This window comes from Aspergillus oryzae, chromosome 4 (genome assembly GCF_000184455.2).
Source record: "Aspergillus oryzae RIB40 DNA, chromosome 4".
In the NCBI taxonomy this organism is placed as follows: domain Eukaryota; kingdom Fungi; phylum Ascomycota; class Eurotiomycetes; order Eurotiales; family Aspergillaceae; genus Aspergillus; species Aspergillus oryzae.
The window spans coordinates 2,226,764-2,246,818 of NC_036438.1; the positions used below are offsets into that span (position 1 = coordinate 2,226,764).

The window sequence follows — 20,055 nt, forward strand, 5'->3', positions numbered from 1 at the left end:
TAGTGACATTGCCCTGAAGGCAGGAGAACCATCATGGGGTGGTTGAGCACTACGACTAAGTCGTCCTGGAATCCCTTCAGTACGGGTTCCTCGGGCTCATCTCTAGGTATGTCTCCTCAATACTATGTATACAATTGGAAACCACTGCTGATACTAGAAAAGTCAAAAATATATTGCCTGGGCCTTCAGACAGCGGTGGCTCTTTGGCATCGCTGGCCTTCGGTTCTAAGGACCAAAAATGGTTCCAAAGCGTCCTGAGTAAATTCGGTTTCAACGGTGTTCTCGCGACTGTACTTAGCTTCTTTCTCTATGCTCTCTACCTCAAGTTCGTCAGCCATGATGAGAAAGGCTTGCAAACTTTGATCAAAGAAAAGGCATCCCAGTATCTCGGCAAGATCCCAGGCCTCAACAAGCTCTCCTTCCTGAAAGGACATCTGCCTTTGGGTAAATTTTCAAAGTCACTGATTCCGAAGGCAACGAAAGGTGCGCTCGGAAGTATTGCTGGAAGTAGTGGTGGTATACTGTCAAAACTCAATCCCTTCAACTGGAAAATCTTCAACAAGCGGAAGATTGCTGAGGAAGAGGATGATATGAGGTATCAAGCAGGTGAACCCTACGGAGACCCGGAAGTTCTGGCTCCCACCCTGCGCGACGATCTTAAAGCTGTCGGGCTCAAGGCTGGTGTCCAAGATCTGAAAGTGCTTCTGGATGTCGTCAAGAATAAGGGCAAACCCATTGATGATCGAGATTTGACGGTAAGTCGCACGAGAATCTAAGGATATAGCGCTTGCTAACAGGACCTTAGATGGAGAAACTCATCGCTATTGTCTCGTCCCTGCCTCGAAACTCCAAAGCGAGGGAGAAGTTGACTGGCGTTCTCATTGATACGCTCTGGCAGAGTTTACCTCATCCACCCATGACCTATCTCGGTAACAAATATCAATATCGGACACCTGATGGAAGCTACAACGTGAGTTATAATGAGCAATATGATCGTTATTGAGGTTGACTAATCGATATATTAGAACCCTCTTCAACCAGACTTAGGAAAAGCGGGCAGCCCTTATGCGAGAAACGTTCCCAAATTGAAGCACATGCATGGTGTTCCTCCCGATCCAGGTCTTCTTTTTGACTGTAGGTGTTAAACTGCATTCTTCCCATTGAAGAAACTACTAACTCATCTAGTGCTCATGGCTCGAAGCGATGAAACTTTCAAAGAAAACCCAGCTGGTCTGTCATCCGTGCTTTTCTATCACGCAACGATTATCATTCATGGTAAGATAGACCCGCATAAAACCTTGAACAGTCTGCTTATGTGAGTTAGATATCTTCCGGAGCAACCGATTTGATCCTAACATCAGTGACACGTCTTCTTACCTTGACCTCGCCCCTCTGTATGGATCCAGCCTGGAGGATCAGATGAAGGTTCGAACCAAGGTCCGCGGTTTACTCAAGCCAGACACCTTCAGTGAGAAGAGACTCATTGGAATGCCCCCCGGCGTTAATGCAATTCTCGTGATGTATAACCGTTTCCACAACTATGTAGCCGACAACCTCCTTAAGATCAATGAGGGAGGACGGTTTTCGCTGCCCGCAACCAAATCCGAGGAGGACAAGAAGGCTGCACTGGCCAAACAGGATGAAGATCTATTTCAGACTGCTCGACTGTGAGGACCAAAAACTGACTATTGATTTTATATGTTTGCTAATCAGCAAATTGTCTAGGGTTACCAATGGTCTCTACGTTAATATCTCATTGCACGACTATATCCGAGGCCTGGCCAACGTTCATCATTCATCGAGTGACTGGACTCTTGATCCTCGAGTCAAGATCAACAAGATCTTTGACTCGGAGGGTGTTCCCCGAGGAATCGGTAACCAGGTGTCTGTCGAATTCAATCTCTTGTACCGCTTCCACTCTATTATCTCCCGTCGCGATGAGAAATGGATGAACGAGTTCTTCGCAGATATCTTCGGTCAAGACAAGAAGGTTGACCAGCTCACTCCACAGGAATTCATCCAGGGTCTTTATCGCTTCGAACAGAGCATTCCCGAGGATCCCAGTGAGCGTGAATTTGGCGGACTCAAGCGTGGTGAAAATGGCAAATTCAGTGACGCCGACTTAGTACAGCTGATGAAGGATAGCATGGAGGACCCTGCAGGCTGCTTCGGTGCCAGGATGGTTCCAAAGGCGCTCCGTGTTATTGAGATTCTGGGTATCATTCAGGCAAGGAAGTGGCAGCTAGCCTCTTTGAATGAGACGCGCGACTTCTTCAAACTCAAGCGCCACGAGACTTTCGAGGATGTTAACTCGAATCATGAGATTGCTGATCTTCTGCGCAAGCTCTATGATGATCCTGACATGGTTGAAATGTATCCTGGGCTGTTCCTCGAGGATATCAAGCCACGCATGGATCCTGGTATACTTACCTCCCTTACTTTCTGAAAATCTTTTGCTTACGAGTAGGGTAGGTCATGGTGGATGCACCCCTTACACCGTTGGAAGAGCAGTGTTCAGTGACGCCGTTACGCTTGTTCGATCGGATCGGTTCCTTACTATTGACTACACGGCTTCGAACCTCACCTGCTGGGGTTATAACGAAGTTCAACAGGACTATGACATGTAAGATCAATTATTTCCTTCCTTTTATAGATGATGGCTAACAAGAATTTATCTAGTCTGGGTGGCTCGATGTTCCACAAATTGTTCCAGCGCGCTCTTCCCAACTGGTTCCCGTATAACTCATTGCATATCACCCAGCCTATGTACACCAGGAAGATGAACGAGCAGATCGCCCGGGAAATTGGAACTATCGACGAGTATACCCTTGATGACCCTTCGCCGCCTCCAAAGACCGTTATCGTGACCAAGCACTCCACCATCACCAAGCTCTCGAAGGACCAGGCCAACTTCCGTGTTATCTGGGCTAAGTATCTGAATGAGATGATTCCGGGTAGAGACTTCAGTGGCTACATGTTGCTAGGCGACAAGCCGGCCAACACTGATCAGAAGACTCTCGTCAAGGAGATCCTCTACAGTCCCGCCGAGTTCGTGCAATTGTTGTCGGAGACAGCGGTGTCCGTGGCCAAAGAGCAACTTGCCACTGAGACATTGAACTTGACATCGGAGTTGCACCAGGTTGACATCGTTCGGGAGTAAGTTATTTTTTTTTTCTTAAAAAACACTATTATTCTGAATTCACACTAACTTCTCTCTAGCGTCGCCATCCCTATGGTGACTAGGATTTTGGCCGATCTTTTCTGTCTGGACCTCAAGACCCCCGAGAACCCGAACGGAACTTACAACGTCGCAGAGCTATACAAGTATATCATTGACGTGCGTATCTTTGGTTTCAACAATGATGATCCAGGATTGGCTTTACAACGCAGAAAATGGGCTCGTGAGGGTGCAGAATCTCTTACCAAGACCACGTTGAGGGTCGTATCCAACTTGCCCGCTTCGGAGAAATCTGGAAAGGGAATCGTTAAGGGGGCCGTTTCTACAGCCAAGAGCATCGCCTCCAAAATTCCTCTGGTCGGCAAGCTGGTTGGAGACGGCAAAGGCGTTGAAGGGCAGTCGACAAGTGGCTCGTTGCGCTGGTATGGATACAATGTGGCTAAAGAATTAATTGCTTCAGGAAAGACTCCCGCAGAGGTTGCAGATATCAGCTGGATGAACGCTGTCGGTGGTGTTGGTGCAACTATTGGAGTGGTTCGTACACCTGGTCTACGGAAAGTAGTGTCTGCCCGAGTCTCAGCTGACATGAGATCTAGTTTACCGATGTCCTCAACTATTTCCTCCAGGATGAGAACTCCCACCACTGGGAAGAGATTCAAAAGCTTGCTGCTAGCTCGGACTTGGAATCATCAAACAAGTCTCTCCGGCAGTACGTCCTCGAAGCTCAACGCTTGACCAGCACCCAACGAAGCATCCGTCTCTGTGCGGGCAAGGCCGTGATTGATGGACAGAGCTTCGAACCTGGCAACTTGGTGATCTGCCTATTGGTATGTTAGATCTTAAGAGTTTCATGAAATCAAAACTAATTCTATACACTAGGGTGCGGCGTGCAAGGATCCCGATGCTGTCCCCGACCCAGAAGCATTCAAGCTTGATCGACCATCGAGCGCGTATATCCACTTCAACGTTGGACCACACGAGTGTCTCGGACGAGAAATCGCCCTGTCGTGCATCACTTCCCTGGTCCGTGTCTGTGCTGGCCTGAAGAACCTCCGAGCAGCCCCCGGTCAAATGGGCGTCCTGAAGAGTATCACCACCGGTACTGAAAAGCACTTCCTCAACGACAGCTGGTCTACCCTTACCGTCGACCCAACCAGTAAGTCCCCTGACTCTATAATTCATAACATATACTAATTACCCATCAGCCTGGAAAATCCACTTCGAAGGCCAGGGCCAGGGCATTCACCATCCCCCTAAGATCCCAGTCACCGCAGGCCGAGACCTCAATGCCCTATCCAACGCCTTGAAGAAACAACACCAGGACAAGTTACAAGAAACTGTCTCAAAAGTAGCCAACGGCGTCACAGCCCCACTGACCAAACTCATCCCATCCAATGGTCCCAGCAACGGCGCCTCCACCCCAGGCCACCTCCCGCTCCCCATCAACCCCTTCCAGAATGGCAACGGTAACAGCAACGGCGTCGCAAACGGCAATACCCACCCAAGCCTCCTCCACCAAGCTGTGTCCTCAGCCGCTGCGATCCCACAGCACGCCCTGGGCACAGTCCACGATGTCGCCCACAACACCGTCGGCCATTTGCCTGGTGGCCAGCAGGTCACAGACTTCACTCACGGCCTGGTCCACCCCTTCGCTGGAGCTGTGTCTCCGGGTCAAACTCAAACTCCGCCTCAGGGTCAGACTCAACCCCACCAGGGGAACTGGTTCTTTCTCCCCCATGGCATGGAAAATGCTGCCAAGCAGGTTCCGGGACATCTTTTTGGTCAGACAGCATAGAGTGGTCCGGATGTATTTTGTTGGACTTGAGATGTATGAGAAGTGGAGGGGGTGGTGGTCGTGGAATCGGTGGGGTTGATAGTATTTTGCTTTGAATTTGTTAGGTAAGATAGTAGTAGCAAAATCCATGTTCTTATTGCTTTTATTTGTGTGCCGTGAGAAGAGTGTCTCATAAAACACCTGAGCTTAATAGATCGGGACTACAGATGACACCTGGAAGAACGTAGGGGTCTGTTCTGAAAATCTAATAATTTGCTATAAATGCTAAATGCTAATAAGCCACAACTTGATTCTACCATTATATACCGTCCAAGATCAGATGACTAGTACAATAAATAGTTCAAATAAAAACCACTCTGGACCTTTGACAGTAGGTATAAGAGACCATGATCCTGTATATAGCTCTGTTACTAACCTCTGAATCAGACACAACTACGCATACCGAAACCACAAGGATCCCAATACCTTCTAGACATTAAGTAAAGAGATTTCCATAGTAGAGCTCTTCTGACTAGCACATACATATGAATCTACATACCACCAACTCACGGTAAGTAATTACAGCTAGTAGTCTGCACCACCGGTTTCAAGTTCCCCATATTCACAGTCCTTACTTGATATAAGAAGATGGAAAAGAGAAAGAAAGAGAGAAAAGACAAGACAAGACACTCAACTCCAAGAACCAATACTCTACTCAACCTCTTCACAACCCAAACCAAAGATACCCCGAACTATGTACAGTACATACATCACCTCAACCCAAATAACACTCAAACCAACCCTTTCTACCAAAAAGTCCCAATCTACCAAGCCCATACCCAGAATTAACATCCCCAAGTCCAATTCCACAACCCCACCACCAAAAGCACACGCACATACTCACTAATACCTGCACATGCAGCTCTCAGCTCGACCCACCAGCCCACCAACCAACCAACCAATCAGAACACCAGCGTTAGGGCTACGAGAGCACCCTGCATAAGACAAACCAATCAGACCCGTCCTTTGCTCACTACATCCATGATCCATTTCTTTGCTTCTTACTGATCGGGGTTATTACAAGGTGGTATTTATATTTGCTTTTGATAGTATCAGGGATGTATTGGTCGGTTATGTCTACAGTGTTCTCTGCACTATGTAGGCATGTGGATATGCTGGGTTACTTACTTGATCCTTGATCCTGGGTGTGCATGTTTCATGCAGGTATTACATAGGAGGAGGGGGTTAGGTTAGTCTTGCTTTTGCTACCTCCTGATTCCTTCTCTTGGTTTGGGCTGGTGGATTGTCAAACATGACGCGTTGCGTACGTCTGTACTGTATAGTTGGTGCTCTGGTGTCGTATTCATGATGATCTACGTTGACGGTGAGGGATATACCTAGATAGATTGTAGAAAGAGGGGTGCCAAAGAAAGAAAAAGAAAACATACTAACAGCACGGCATGTGAAGTCGGAATTAAGATGAACTGGAACACAGAGTGGTGAGAATGAAGGTATGAAAAGGTCCCCGAATCCTGCCTACAACTCTCAAGACTAGACTAGGACAACAATCCTTTTCTCTTCTCTTCTCTACTCTTCTCAAGTTATATCATACAAGACCAAGTATCAAAGACAAGTCAAAATGGCAGCAACAGCAGCAATGACTCTCCCACCAACCGAAATCCTCCATCTAGATAACCGAACTCGGATATCGCTGGATTCTCTCCGCTGCTGAACGAACTCATATTGCGTCTTTGTTGAGGACTGGTGGCATGTTTTCCTCTTTCCCTTTCTTCATTTTCTCAACCCAGTTCTTCTATGTAAGGTTGAGGGTAAGGGAGAGAAATAACTAAAAAACACAGCTGATGCCATCACCCTCCGCGGAAACATCATGGCCCAGGAACGTCGTGTCTGCGCCCACTGCGGCAAGTACTCTGGTCTCGATGACCTGGTTCATGATGCCTTGGCACTGGGTATCCACAGCGACGACTTCATGCTTGATGTCTTGTAGCATGGACCGAAGAATCCCAGTCCGCCTCATAACCTGCTCTGCTCGAATTGCGGGGAGCAGCATGATGGCACTTTTTGGTGGATCCCTGGCACCGACTGGTAATGAGCCTGGGTAATGTTTGATTGATGCTGCTGCTGTTTGTTGGTTTTTCTGGAGTATTTAGTTATGCAATGTGAATGCGTTATTTAAAAAGGCTTCCACTGTAGAGGTTCGCTATCCTTATTTCAGTAATTTGAAGCATGATAGAGAGTTGCAGACCCAATGATATACTATAGCACATGCTAAAGACGCAGGAATCGTTATTCCATTTTATTAGACAAATCGAAAGTCAAGCTTCTCCACGGAGAAGTAAGCCACCCAGTCCCGTAGTATAACCCTCATGAAGAAACGCCAAAAACACCAGAGACAAGGCTTCATGTCTGTATGCTCATGTTTCCATGGCATCGCCCACATCCGACTCGCCATCTACAACTCCCAGTAGCTTGGCATATGGTACCGTTACCCGCTGGAGGTCTCGGTGTTTGCCTAGACAATGTTCGCATTAGTATGAGTCCACGAATACATAGGGAGGATAAAAGCTTACCCAGTGCCAGAATGACCTCCTTCAATAACACCTCTCGCGGCCAGCCACAGAGGGTCTCTGAACTTTCTCGCCAGTTCCGGTCTTCTTGTTCGTTTTCCTGTAGGCGCTGGGCAGTTCCGGCCTCGTCTTCCTCAAACAACCCACCAATTAAGCCCTTTAGCAATTCTTCGACCTTCATCTTGAGACCTTCTGCTCCAATACGTTTAGCATACATCGAGAGGTACAGCCGAAACTCCTCCTTGGCTCCGAGGGACAATGCCGCCGCAAGTCTGTTTTCCAGATGGGCAATAGATACGCTCGATTCGAAACTCTCGTAGCCTTCGCGGGAGAGAAGAACCTTGATCAACCGTTGGAGGAAGTATGCTCGTCCGCGGAGTAGCGTCTCGCTGGTCGTGTTGCGTTCCAAGAATGGGATAATTCCAGCTGATACAGCAGCCTTTGCGTCCTTGTCTTTTTGCGCATCAGCGGTCTGGAGGTTGCCCACCGGCGCTTCGGTAGTGTTCCAGTACTGACTGCCGACAGCCCACCAAGGCTCTGAAATCCGCTGCCATGTAAACATGGAAGGCGAATAGGAGTAACCCTCTCCATTCGACATGGCGACCACTATTCGGCCTTCGGAATTGATCCGTGCGTTAGTGATTGCCGGCGCGGCTGACGGGTGTGCGCCCAGTGTGTGGATTGCCGCATCCAGTGCGGGCTGAAGGGAAACAGGCGGATGAGGCGAGGAGAGATGTTTGACATTCCAAACATAGCACATCCCAACGGCTGATATACAGAGGATCCATGGCCCATTGCATTCTAAGATCACCGGCTGCGCCTCAAGCACGAGCGCACTGACAAGACGACGACCAGCTGGGGTCCAGATGTAAACTGATCCGTCTTCACAGGCCGCAGCCCACATGCTCTGGTTGCCCGTCACGAGTAGGACCGTTCGTGGAAGGAAATCCTGCCACAGGGGCTGTTCACCCCGGAAGAGTGTGAGCCGCACCGGCTCCCGGTCTACTGCGCGGCCGGTCAAGCTAGCGGCTGACGGGTTGCGAGCTTCAAAGACAACATCAACGCGGGATTTGCTGGACTCTCCCGACGCACTTGGTGGTTCAGTCGGCTTCCCATTAGGGTCAATGGCTCGGAGTATCTGGTTTCGGACCTTGGGTACGGCTAGTCGTACCTGGCTCATGGCCATACAAGGATTCGTCACCGCAGGTCGAATAAACTCTGGTGTCGGTTGTTGACCGGTGGGAGCGGGTTGCGGTCGTGCAGGGAGAAGGCCATCTGGGGTGTTCGTAAGAAGAGGGGTAGCACCATTCTGACTTGCCAATGCGACACGCTTTTCTACATGCCCATCATCGTCTTCCTCCAGCTGCGCGAGCTTGCGCTTATTCCCAAAGAGCAGAGTGGCAAGGCCCCCCTTCGGTAAACCGTCGAAGGGCTTAGAGAGATCGACAATAGACTGGGGTGTATCGGCCTTCACCTGGTTGCTAACCGAGGCCATCAAGCGGGCCTGAGGCAGGGAGGACTCAGCTGCACCTGCACCGGACACCAAAAGCGGGGCAATACGCTTCTTGCCGTCCTTGGTGTATGTAGGACGTTGCTTCAGTCTTTCAAGTTTTGCTTGATACGGGTCAGGCTTCTCCGGCTCTGGGGCCGATGGCGTTGCGGTCCCGTTGGGCTGGCTCTTCTGTGCATCTGGGGCCGGAGACGATGGCCGTGCTGGGGTTGGGGCATTAGAAGGTAGAAGTGCGGGCTTTTCGTTGGTTATATTATCGGCCTGGTCATCGCCCATCAGGGCACCCATTCGCCCTTCGACACCCTTGATCTCACCAGCCTTGCTCTTCTCCTCAAGCAGCAATCCATCTGGAGTCTCTGTGATGCCGGCGCCCTTTCTGTTGGTCCCAAATTTGGTAAGCGACTTCTCATTCTCCTCCATAGCCGTTGCGTATCCCAAATCACCGTCCTCGAACCGGACTGCGAGTATCGTGCCATCCAGTGCCGTTGCGTAAAGACATTTTCCGTCGGGACTCCAAGCCAGATCAGATAGAGATTTGGCGGCAAGCTCCTGAGCAACCACAATCGGCCTGGGGTTACTGGTGATCCAGATGCTTAGGGATTTATCTCCTCCCGCACAAGCAATGACGGTCACTAGGTTTTGTGCGCCATGTTGATTATCCATCGCTTGTTTGTCGACCGGCTGACTGGCGTACAGTCGGGGGGAAAAGGCACACACTTCCACAGGAGCTTCATGTCCGATCAGGTTTATGTCCCCATCCCAGGACCCACGGTTGATTATCGCGACGGAACTGACCGGTCCATTGACGGCATTTGCAGCGGCGATGTGCATACCATCGGGCGACCATGAACATCGACGGAAATAAGCAGTGAGAGGGGAGTTGGCGAAAGGCGCGGAGATGGTCTGTTCAAGGACGAAATTGTTCATCTGGTCATGAGCGGTCGAGTTCGGGGCAGGAGAGGTAAAACGAAAGATTCGGACAGTGCGATCATCGCTGGCCGTAGCAAAATACTTGTTAGCTGGATCGAAAGTTATCCCTTTGACATGAGACTGATGTATGGAAATCGTCTTCAGCTTCTCAAATGTATGCCCTGACCACACTACCACCTTAGAATCCAATCCGACAGACACCAGGATAGAAGAGTCGTAGGACCAGCCCAAGTCTTGAACGTCATTATCGTGGCCTATCAGTCGCCGGACCGTGCGCCAGTTTTCCACAGGAGGTGCCTCGTTCGACCCTATGTGCAACGTATCAGCCGCCGCTTCCAACCCGAACGAGCCTCGAGACTCGAAATTAGCACCCACCAAATGTTGTAGCATGCGACGGAGGATTCGTATCCAGCGTGTAAATACAAACAATCTTATCATCCGCCCCTGATGCGAGGTACTTCCCGTTTGGCGAAAACCGAACTGTATGAATCGTACCGGAGTGGTTGCTCATCGACGCCAGCTGCTTCGGCTTGCTGGCAACCGCAGGGTCATTGGTATTGCAGATAGCTTCCGTGGACCATATCCGAACGTATCCATCTATTTGATTCGGAAGAGTCAATACCAGTTCAATCCATCGGTCTGCGGCGGAGGGGTATCGTAGGGCACGGAGAACCAACCTCCAGCAGCTGTAACTAAACGACTTCCATCGGGCGACACATCGCAACTATAAACCTCGAAATCCTTCCTCTCACCTGTAAGGCAACGGGGAAACCATGTTAGCTATTTCGACCCGGTGATGTATAGTTGTATACCATCTGTCTCGAAAGAGAGCACGGTGGTGAATAAAATGTCGAAAACAATGTAGACAGAATGGTGAATACCTCCGTGCGTCAGCCAAACAGGTTTTATGATATGCATCGCAACAACTGTGCTGCTTTCTTTTTATCCTGGACGAATCCCTTGTGCGCAGGATCACAGGAAAGTTGACGTGGATAAAGGATAGCTTATTTGGGGCATCGCAAAGCAACCGCGTCCACAATCATCGGATCCGAGGTCTCCTTTCTGAGCGAGAAGGGCAGAATCCGATAGACTTGGTATGAAAGATTGTCTTCCCGGCTCAGGAGATAAAGTCCAGTAACGCGAACAATGGAGTGCGCGCCGATCTTCAGAAAAGTCGCGATCTCCCGAAGGAGTAAAGCGGCAGGTCGGGTGATCCGTGCTTTGCTGTCTCCGCCTGGGGATCCTCAGGCACTGCATTTACGGGTGCCTGATCAATACCTTACTGAACTTTCATTGACACACGAATCGATTTCTCAACCCACTCGTCTACTATACATGATACTTCGTTTGAACAGAGATCACACTCTCCTCAAATAACTCGGCAATACGCTAAACAGGCAATGACCACAAGCTTTTCCCAAGGCGCTTGTTTCAAGCACATCCTAAAGAAATGTCGGGCAATGAAAAACAAATGACTGAAGAGGGGTGATAATAAAGGTACAGTGTGGTAGGGATAGGTATTTCGTACACATCCGAAAGCAATCGTAAAAAGGGACTAGAGGTAGCAGTGGATGAGAAAGAGGACAAAGAAGGCGTTAGGGCCTGTAGAGGAAATAATGCAGTCCATCATTCCAAATTATCTCTTCTGCTGGCTAGCCTCATTGAAGCCTTCCAGTACTTCATCTGCGACATTTTCATGGGAGGTCTCCTCGACTTCCGCTTTTACCTCATGGTCTACTTCAGACGCTTTGTCTGAGGTGTTGTGAGAAGCCTGGCCCTGAATAGGTTCCACTCCCAGGGTCTTTGCCGCAACGTTGTGCGCTTGGCCCTGGTTCACATTCTTGTAGATAGCCATGGCACTCGCAACCATTCCACTCATATCACCAACGTTTCCGGGAACGACAACCGAAGTGCCCTCCTTAGCCAGGTTGGAGAAAGCATCGACATACTTCTCTGCTACACTCAGGCTAAGAGCTCCGTGGGCATTCTCCTTATCAGCCGCGATAGACTTGGCGACGGCGTCGATACCCCTCGCGGTAGCCTGTGCCTTCAGCAAGATCGCTTCCGCCTCACCAGCGGCACGGTTGATCTGTTCTTGCCGCATAGCCTCCGAAGCCAAGATCACGGACTGCTTCCGACCCTCGGCGATATTGATCGCACTCTGCCGCTGTCCCTCGGAGTCGAGGATCTCCGCCCGCTTCGACCGCTCAGCTGTCACCTGGCGATGCATGGCTGCGACGACGCCCTCCGGTGCATGGATATCTCTGATCTCATAACGAAGACAAACAACACCCCAATCTTGTGCCGCCTCGTTGATAGCCTGCGTGATGTTGGTATTTAACGTCGCGCGCTCCTTCAGTACATGGTCGAGTGTAAGCTGACCGATTTCTGAGCGCATAGTCGTCTGTGCAAGTTGGGAGATGGCATATTCCGCATCCTCCACACCGTAGCTACCATGGTCAAAGCCACATGTCAGCCTAGCTCCGACTCCACAATTCAACACTGAGAGGCGCAAAGAAAACTCACCTCGCCTTATACGCGTCAAAAACTCTCGTGTACAGCACACCATCCAGCTCTAGTGTGACGTTATCCGCCGTAATAGCATTTTGGCTCGGGATTTCGATGGCCGATTCCTTCAAGCTCTTGACATATGCAATCCGGTCAATGAACGGAATCAGGATCGCAAGACCAGGCTCCAAGATCCGGTGGAACTTTCCCATCCGCTCCACGATCCATGCTGTCTGTTGAGGGACGAATCGAATAACCGTGTTCATGGGGAGCGCCGAGCGATTGGAGAAGTAGGTAGGGGGTCCTCCAGGTTGCGACCCAGCCCCAAAGTTCAAAAGTGATTCGGGTGCGAGGCTCCGGGGTGAGGAAGACACATTTCGTCGTCGAACGCTATTCAAGTTGTTCGTAGCTGTGAGTGCGGAGGTAGGAAGACGAGGGTTCTGGAGTAAACGGGACGTGATGGCGCTGGGAGAGGACCGGAGCAGCCTCGACGACTGCCTAGATGCCACATCCATTGTGATAGGCAGGAATATCTGAAATGGTCCCTACAGGGCAATGATTGGGTGTCAAGACGGTTGGACGCGAGACCAGTCTGGGGCCTTCGGATGAAGCTGAAGCTACGGGTCAACTTGCGGGAATTCACGCCTGAGGCATATAACATGCTGAGTCATCTTATACAATCAAACGCTGATCATTGGACCTTTACCAATGTATGTGCCGTTATAATTAGGAGTTCTTTGTACCCCTCTCAAACTTTATCAGATTCGATTTGGTAATACAAGTATTGACCGCAATGGAGTGTCTCTCTTGGAAAGTCGTGGATGAAATTGCGTGAATAGTCCATATAACTAACAAGGGTTGCTATCGCCAACAGCATCATATATATTTCTCAGCCGTTAAACAAACTCCCATGCACCATGCTGTTACCATCACCCGCGAAAAGGGATCTACAGGGGTACTACAGGTAGATACAAGGGTACTTGTATTAGGAAAGCGTATGAGTTGTTATGTAGAACTCCAGGTGATTGGGCAGACAATGACGCCCTCCAACCTGATAGCCTCGGCTACCATACGACTGGTCAGAGAGCTACAAAGCCTCAACTGATTGTTGTTAACTGCGGGGTACAGTTAAGTGACTGACTTCACCGAGGAATGCACTGAAAGAAGTACAATATAGGCGCAGCGTTATGATATAGTAAAAAACACTGGTTTAGATGTAAAAGAATAGATATCGATATACAAATATAGGACTTCGACATCATAAGGCAAGTCTTGGAGCAACTAATGCCGAATTGAAACCCAGTTAAACTGTTTTCCCTTAGCCAAACTACACCAAACCGACAAATGCAAGGGAATATCAGGAATAAAGAAAATACTATGAAATGGATATCACATTACCATCCGAGATACTGAAGCCCTTTTCCGTTTGAAGTGACTGACACCCATGACGCCCAACAATATAAACAGGTAAAAGTTAGAAACTCACGAGAAGAGATGCCGTGAACCGTGCGAAAATAATGGCTTCGTGGATCGAATACTCGTTGCAATGTGTTGATGTCCTTTGTAACTCCGTAAGGTCCCATAATGAAGCAGAGATTATCTTTTTTTGTCTTTTGCTGGTTTTTTCTTCCATTCATACTAGCATAATCGAGAAACATTATCGCATATTATAGAGAATCCGGATGAACAATCTATGGTCGTGGGAAAGAAGTTCAGCCCGGCGCACCACAGAAGCAAGCATCAAATGGAAACTGCAGATACTGCCCAGTAAAACATGCCCGGACTCCAGAATTTTAGAAACCTCCCATGACTAAAGCAAAATGGGGAACTAAAAGGGGAAAAAAAGAAAGAAAGAAAAGCCGAGACGGAATGTGCATATATCAACCCACTTCGCTGGAAGATCGTCATCGGCGATACGACAAGCGTAAATGCAAAAGCTGACAAATAGTAATGCAAGTCATGATGAACCACGAGAAAACATAGATGGTCAATAACGTAAAAGAAACGAACAAAATCAACTTTTCCAGCTCGGCTCTTAGGCTAACACCCAGAATACAGTCGATCTTTCTGCGATTTCCGGGAACGAGAGATCAACTCTGCCAGGCTGAACGTAAGGTCTGTAGGACTCCGTGCACTCCCCGACATTTGGAAATCTCTTTGCCACCTAGATCAACAAGGTTGCGGATAATCCCATCAGGTAAGACCCCATTGCTCGACAGAAAAAGAACCGTAAAAATGAATCAATCTGTTGAAACCGTTGCTGACGTTTCGTGCAATATCATCAAACGCTAGACTCTTAAATTCATTGTACATTTGGGCTTTGAAATTTTGGACCAAGAAATGCGACCAGAATTGGTACGGTCACCGTGGCGAGTTACCGTTAAAACTTCGTTCGTCAAGAACTCGTCCTCGAAAAAAAATATTGGATTCGTGGGGAAAATCGGAGGATGTAAACTCAAGTTAGGAGTTTTGTTCCCCTCACCCAGTAAGTCGGCAGTTAGACTTCAGTGATATTCTGGGAGGCCTTCAACAATGATTGAAGTATAACTCATATCCTGACTGCGAGTGGATTAGCAACAGCGGAGAGCCAGTGTTTAACTCGAGTACAAACCTTGAAAATTCGACTGCCGAGATGCTGGAGGAAGTGAAAAGCTTGAAAAGGAACTAGGCTAGTTTGCCGGCTGTTCGAAAAGTGTTAACGAATGCATGACAATCGAAAAAGGGGGCAAACAGTATGGGATTGTAGTGAACTAGAATGGTAGATTGTACCGATTACAATCGCCAAGCTTTCAACTTAATTATGCGGGAAAGGCATACAAGGGATCCTTACAGTAGCTTCGTTTTGCGCTTCCACAGCCTTGGAAGGCGAGAACTCAGGGGCGGCGGAAGACAATGAAGTCTTCGAGACTGGAGCTTCACCAGTTCCATTGACAATTGGTGTCGATCCGTTAACTGCGCCATCGACATGATTCTGCGCTGCTGCAGTCTCATCAGGCTTGCTGGGTCCCTCATGCTGAGCGGCGGGTTCGCGCTGGTCAGTAGGAAGGACCCACTGATCCCACTTCTCTCTCGGGCGCAACCTATCAATGCCATCTTCGTTCTGCAGATAATCAACATTTCTCAGTTGGCGGGAGACGTGGCGAAGAAGTTCGAAGTCCTCGGTCAGAGTCTTGATGCGCTTGAAGCCAGCAATGAAAGCCAGTGGGACGTAGCCCTGAGAGTCCATGTGTCTTCGAAGGAACAAGTCCTTGCACAAGTTATCCACAGAGAAGTAGTACTCAAGCTGCATCGAGATCATACTCATAAGGGAGAAGGGCTCCATATATTGCTGGTAAGGGACAGCGGTCATGGGGCCAGGGTGTACTGGCTGGTAGCCATACATGGTGTTGATATCGGTGGGGAAAGGATAGACACCATACATGGATCCAGAGTTTGGTAAAGAAGGCGACCTCAAAGACATCCTGTGGCCTCCAGAGCTATGCTGTTGCGACCGGCGCTCGCCGAAGCCAAAGGACTTGGGGTGCATGAAACCATTGTGAGACATATGGTTGTTAGGATAGTGAGAGTTCTGAGAGCCGCCGAAACCGCCACGGCCACGGTGAGAGCCACGACCTCTGTCGGCACGCGACTCGCGGGGAATGTCCTTGAATTCTGCCGACTTGGGGCCGTTCTCGAAGCGACGTTCGTGGGAAGAGCCTGAGCGAGGGTTAGCCTGTGAATCCACAGGCAAGTGGGGGTTCCTGGAGTTGTGATCGCCGCCCTTGTGCGTAGCGTCGTGATTCCTGGAGAATCCCTTGCCTTCACGATGATGACGGAAGTTATCGCCTCCGTGGCCATGCTTACCGGCTGGCGGGATGTTGGCATTGTCACTGCCCTTAGGTCCACGGTTCCGGTCCGTTGCTTGGTTCTTACGGGCGTCTCCCATTCCGGCATCGGCGCTGTTGGATCGCCTGGATGGGGCTGGAAGGGAGTTCGCGCGAGCCGAGTTGGGCTCGTTCCTTCCCCTCTCACCGGGTGCAGACTGCTTGGTGGCAGAGCCTTGAGCTACCTGACCAGCAGTAGCCTTGTCCGCAGCTGCGGCAGAACCGTGGGTTCCGTTGCGAGCGCCGTCCCTTCCAGCGCGAGGAGCTCTTCCACCACGGCGGGCAGCAGAAGGAAGAGGAGTAGTAAAAACAGCAGTAGGCACGTAAGGGACTGGAGTCCACTTCTCTTTACCGGAGGGACGGATAACAGGGCTCTTCTCGGACTTCTTTTTCTCCTCACCCTGAGCACTTTGAGGGGTGGGCCACAAAGCGGCATCTCCCACGGGAGGGAGGGATGCAGTGTCATCACGTCCTTTGGATCTTCTGTCCTTGGCACCTTCCACATCTCCTCCCTTCTTCTTTGAGCCAGCCTTTGACTGGTCCTGTTGAGCATCGCCGGAGACCGAAGAAGCCGCAGAAGCGGTCTTGGAAGTGCCAGTCTTGGCAGCAGAGCCAGCGGGCTTCGAGGCAACGGCCTTAGCCTTGGCTTCCTGAGCCTCTTTCCTCTGTTGCCAGATATTCACTGCCGGAAGAGGAGCAGCCTTGAGCTCTTTGGGTGGCTCGCTCTTCTCCTTCTCGGCAGACTTCTCTTTAGCATTCTCAGTTCCATTGCTCTGCTTGTCAGTTCCCGAGGCCTGGGACTGCTTATCCCATGTAGATTCGGAAGTGCCATTCGGTGTATTTGAGCTCTCATCATCTTTTGGTAACGTCGAGGTTGAAGAAGTGCCCACACTGGGGGAGGAAGTTCCTGAAACATCTGCCTTGGAGCTTTCGACAGCCGTGGATTCCACATCCTTGTCAGTGTTGACAGGAGCCTTCTCTGCTTCCTGAGATTCCTCCGTCTTCACAGTCTCGGTGTTTTCAGCTTCAGGAGTAGTGATCTCAGCCTGCTCCTCTGGTTTCGAGGCCTGGTTCGGCTCCGCTGTCTTTTCTGACGGTTGTGCGGGGGCAACGCCCTTAGCAGCTTGGGCATAAGAAAATGTAGCAGCCATTGTTTTTGTAATCGAAAAGGTCTAAAATATCCGTTGGAGAAAGTAAATGAGGGGACTCAAGTTCTGCCAGAGAACGGGGGCCTTGAATGGCAACTCCGATCAAGAAAACCTGGTCAGGCCGACTAAGGCGAAACAGATCTGACGCCGATAGTTATAAGAAGAATCAACTTCCGCCTTCTTACTACCCCACCAAACTGCAACTTCCTGTCACTGGAGATCACTCCTACTGGGTATGCAATTCGTGGAACTGTCCGTTTGACCGGTCAGGAAGAACGAGGATGTTCTTGGGTATCGCAGAGGGTAAAGCGTAGACTGATGCGTTTCACTTGGGTAAACAAAGCCACCTACAAGACGAATCGCATCGGTATGACTGGGATGAACTTTTTTTAAGGCCGGTTCGGCTCGTTTCCAAGGTCGACTTGAATGACGTCCGAGACGAGTAGACCGTTGTATGAAGGGTATAAACCTCGACAGGAGAACGGTGGCTATAGATGCAGAATTCGAAGGATAAGCACGATGTCTTCGTGCGTAGGTTCGTCAAATGTTGCAAGCCAATAAAAAACTCACTCAGTGTGCGGCTCGAAATTCGGTCCGTCGGCAAATTCAAAAGCTCTGCAGATGCAGATTACACCAGCTGAACAGTTGGAATGTAAAGTAATGCAGACGATTCACGTCGGAAGGCGAGAGGACCTCGTTGGCGTTGCCCCTTGTGAAGCGTAGAGAAGCGCGAGTTTGCACGTGGGCGACGACGCTAACGGAATAATTTTTGGGAGCTCGACTTCGAGAGTGAGATAATCCCTGCGAGGGAAGAGTTGTAAGAACAAATCCAGAGAAGAACGGTTGAGAACTGCAAACGAGAAACTTCGAGGTAGAACTCGTGCGGAGAAAGGTTAAAAAAAATTCAAGGGAGTAACCGGTCAATGTACCCTAGCCAACAAAACCTCCCGCGAAATGCAGGACGTGGGAACAAGAAGATCGGAGAACGGAAGATGAGCACTAAAAGTGTGAGCACAACCTCACTACAGACAGTACTACACCACCAACGATATGACGGTCGATGACGAAGATGGAGAATGGAAGGGTAGACAACACCCAGAAGTGTGTTAAGAGGGGAGAAGAGGGGAGGGGAGGAGGGGGGAGACGAAAATGGACAAAAGAGAGAAGTAAAGGGAAAAGAAAGAAAGAGGAGAGGAGAGAGAACAATGTGTGAGAAACTTAGGAAATTAAAAAAAAAAAAATAACAATAATAATTTGGAGGGCCGTGGAAGAAAAGCCGAAGGAAAATACAAGTTGAAAGTAATATTGTGGACAAAAAAAAAAAAAAAAAGTTTCCCAAAGTATTTTCCCGCGTCTGAAGATGGGGTTCGTCACTTGTGAGTGGTAAGTACAAGTCGCAAAGAGAGGACAGTAAAAAAAAAAAAAAAAAGGAAAATTGTAATTGTAATCGGTGTCTCCCGTACGTCCGTTTGTTCCTCTTACCTCAGGCACTGTTTTTTAGTGGACTTCAGGGCTTCTGTGGGGGGGGGGGGGGGGGCGCATGAACCACCCTTTTCGCTGCCTAGAATTGTGAAAGGAAGAAGGAGAACAAAAAGAGAAAAAAAGGATCTGTTCTTGGAAATCTGGTTCAATGATCTTTGATCTCGCCTTTCCCTTTTATATCCCTCGACTTACAGGAAAGTATATAATGCGCAGTACTATACTTGGTCAAGGTACGGAGTAAAGTATGTAGGTATCGATGATTACCGTGTATTTCCATGAGCAACAATCTTATCGGCTGGACTTTTACCGTTTGTAGTAAGAACCTGTCAATGTCTACAGCACGTCCTGCGCCAGTTCCTTTTTTGCTCGACAGATACCCTGGACAAAGAAGGTCATTCTCTCCTGTTCGACGATTGTGAACCAAGCACTACGCGAGCACATTGCCGAGATGTGTATAGATCCGCGCTTCCCCTCCCATAGCTTAGTTTCAAGACGGTCACATTCTCGGTACATGCATCTTCTTCCACCAAATAAGCCCAACTTCAAGTATAAAGATCATAATATGTCCCTCACTGCGCCAATTCTAGCCGCCAGACCAGTCATCTTTGAATATGCAAGATAAACGTTACGACCTAACAAAACCGCAGGTGATCTTCCCAACAAAAGCAAAGATGCAGAACCAACCGTAGCCGACCAATAATTGACGAAACGGTCTACTCAAAATACAATTGAAGCGATCTTAAGTGACACAGGCGTATCGCGCAATATAGTGGAGGGGCTCATGGAGGGGTAGCCTGTGATCAATGCGTGGGTTATTATACCTAGAGGAAACCCCTCTATTGCCCAAGGTGCTAGCCCTGTAACTATATAAATGGGAAAAAAAACGCCCTGTATCATTGAAGAGACGTTGGTCGTACAGCAGAACAATTAAATTCTAACAACGACTTTCAGTAATGTCATGTGCCTAGATTACAGAGATTGATACTTCTTAAATTCTTGTTCTAGAGTATTTCTCGAAATCACTTGATCCGAATATCTACAATACATTCACCGGATGTGCGGAGTATATAGAAT

The 20,055-nt window shown here is 49.2% G+C and overlaps 4 protein-coding genes across 4 annotated transcripts; 1 reads left to right on the forward strand and 3 right to left on the reverse strand.

Annotated features, from left to right (window-relative positions):
- Nucleotides 1-33: 33 nt before the first annotated feature.
- AO090012000863 (peroxidase/cytochrome P450 family protein) lies at nucleotides 34-4,973 on the forward strand (the record flags this gene model as incomplete). Its single annotated transcript, XM_023236667.1, has 13 exons — nucleotides 34-106; nucleotides 190-755; nucleotides 806-970; nucleotides 1,026-1,134; nucleotides 1,186-1,275; nucleotides 1,325-1,667; nucleotides 1,726-2,385; nucleotides 2,468-2,623; nucleotides 2,680-3,156; nucleotides 3,220-3,712; nucleotides 3,775-4,005; nucleotides 4,058-4,334; nucleotides 4,384-4,973. 13 exons carry the CDS (start codon nucleotides 34-36, stop codon nucleotides 4,971-4,973), a joined length of 4,230 nt encoding a protein of 1,409 aa, XP_023091571.1.
- A 2,414-nt stretch (nucleotides 4,974-7,387) lies between these two features.
- hir1 (putative histone transcription regulator Hir1) lies at nucleotides 7,388-10,898 on the reverse strand (the record flags this gene model as incomplete). The annotated part of the gene is made up of 5 exons (XM_001727760.3): nucleotides 7,388-7,485; nucleotides 7,544-10,288; nucleotides 10,356-10,577; nucleotides 10,658-10,732; nucleotides 10,862-10,898. 5 exons carry the CDS (start codon nucleotides 10,896-10,898, stop codon nucleotides 7,388-7,390), a joined length of 3,177 nt encoding a protein of 1,058 aa, XP_001727812.1.
- Nucleotides 10,899-11,616: 718 nt separating this feature from the next.
- On the reverse strand, nucleotides 11,617-13,003 carry AO090012000865 (SPFH domain-containing protein; the record flags this gene model as incomplete). Its single annotated transcript, XM_001727761.3, has 2 exons — nucleotides 11,617-12,430; nucleotides 12,507-13,003. 2 exons carry the CDS (start codon nucleotides 13,001-13,003, stop codon nucleotides 11,617-11,619), a joined length of 1,311 nt encoding a protein of 436 aa, XP_001727813.1.
- A 2,279-nt stretch (nucleotides 13,004-15,282) lies between these two features.
- On the reverse strand, nucleotides 15,283-17,502 carry AO090012000866 (La domain family; the record flags this gene model as incomplete). Its single annotated transcript, XM_001727762.1, has 1 exon — nucleotides 15,283-17,502. The coding sequence occupies one exon, from the start codon at nucleotides 17,500-17,502 to the stop codon at nucleotides 15,283-15,285; it is 2,220 nt and encodes a 739-aa protein (XP_001727814.1).
- Between the last annotated feature and the right edge of the window lie 2,553 nt (nucleotides 17,503-20,055).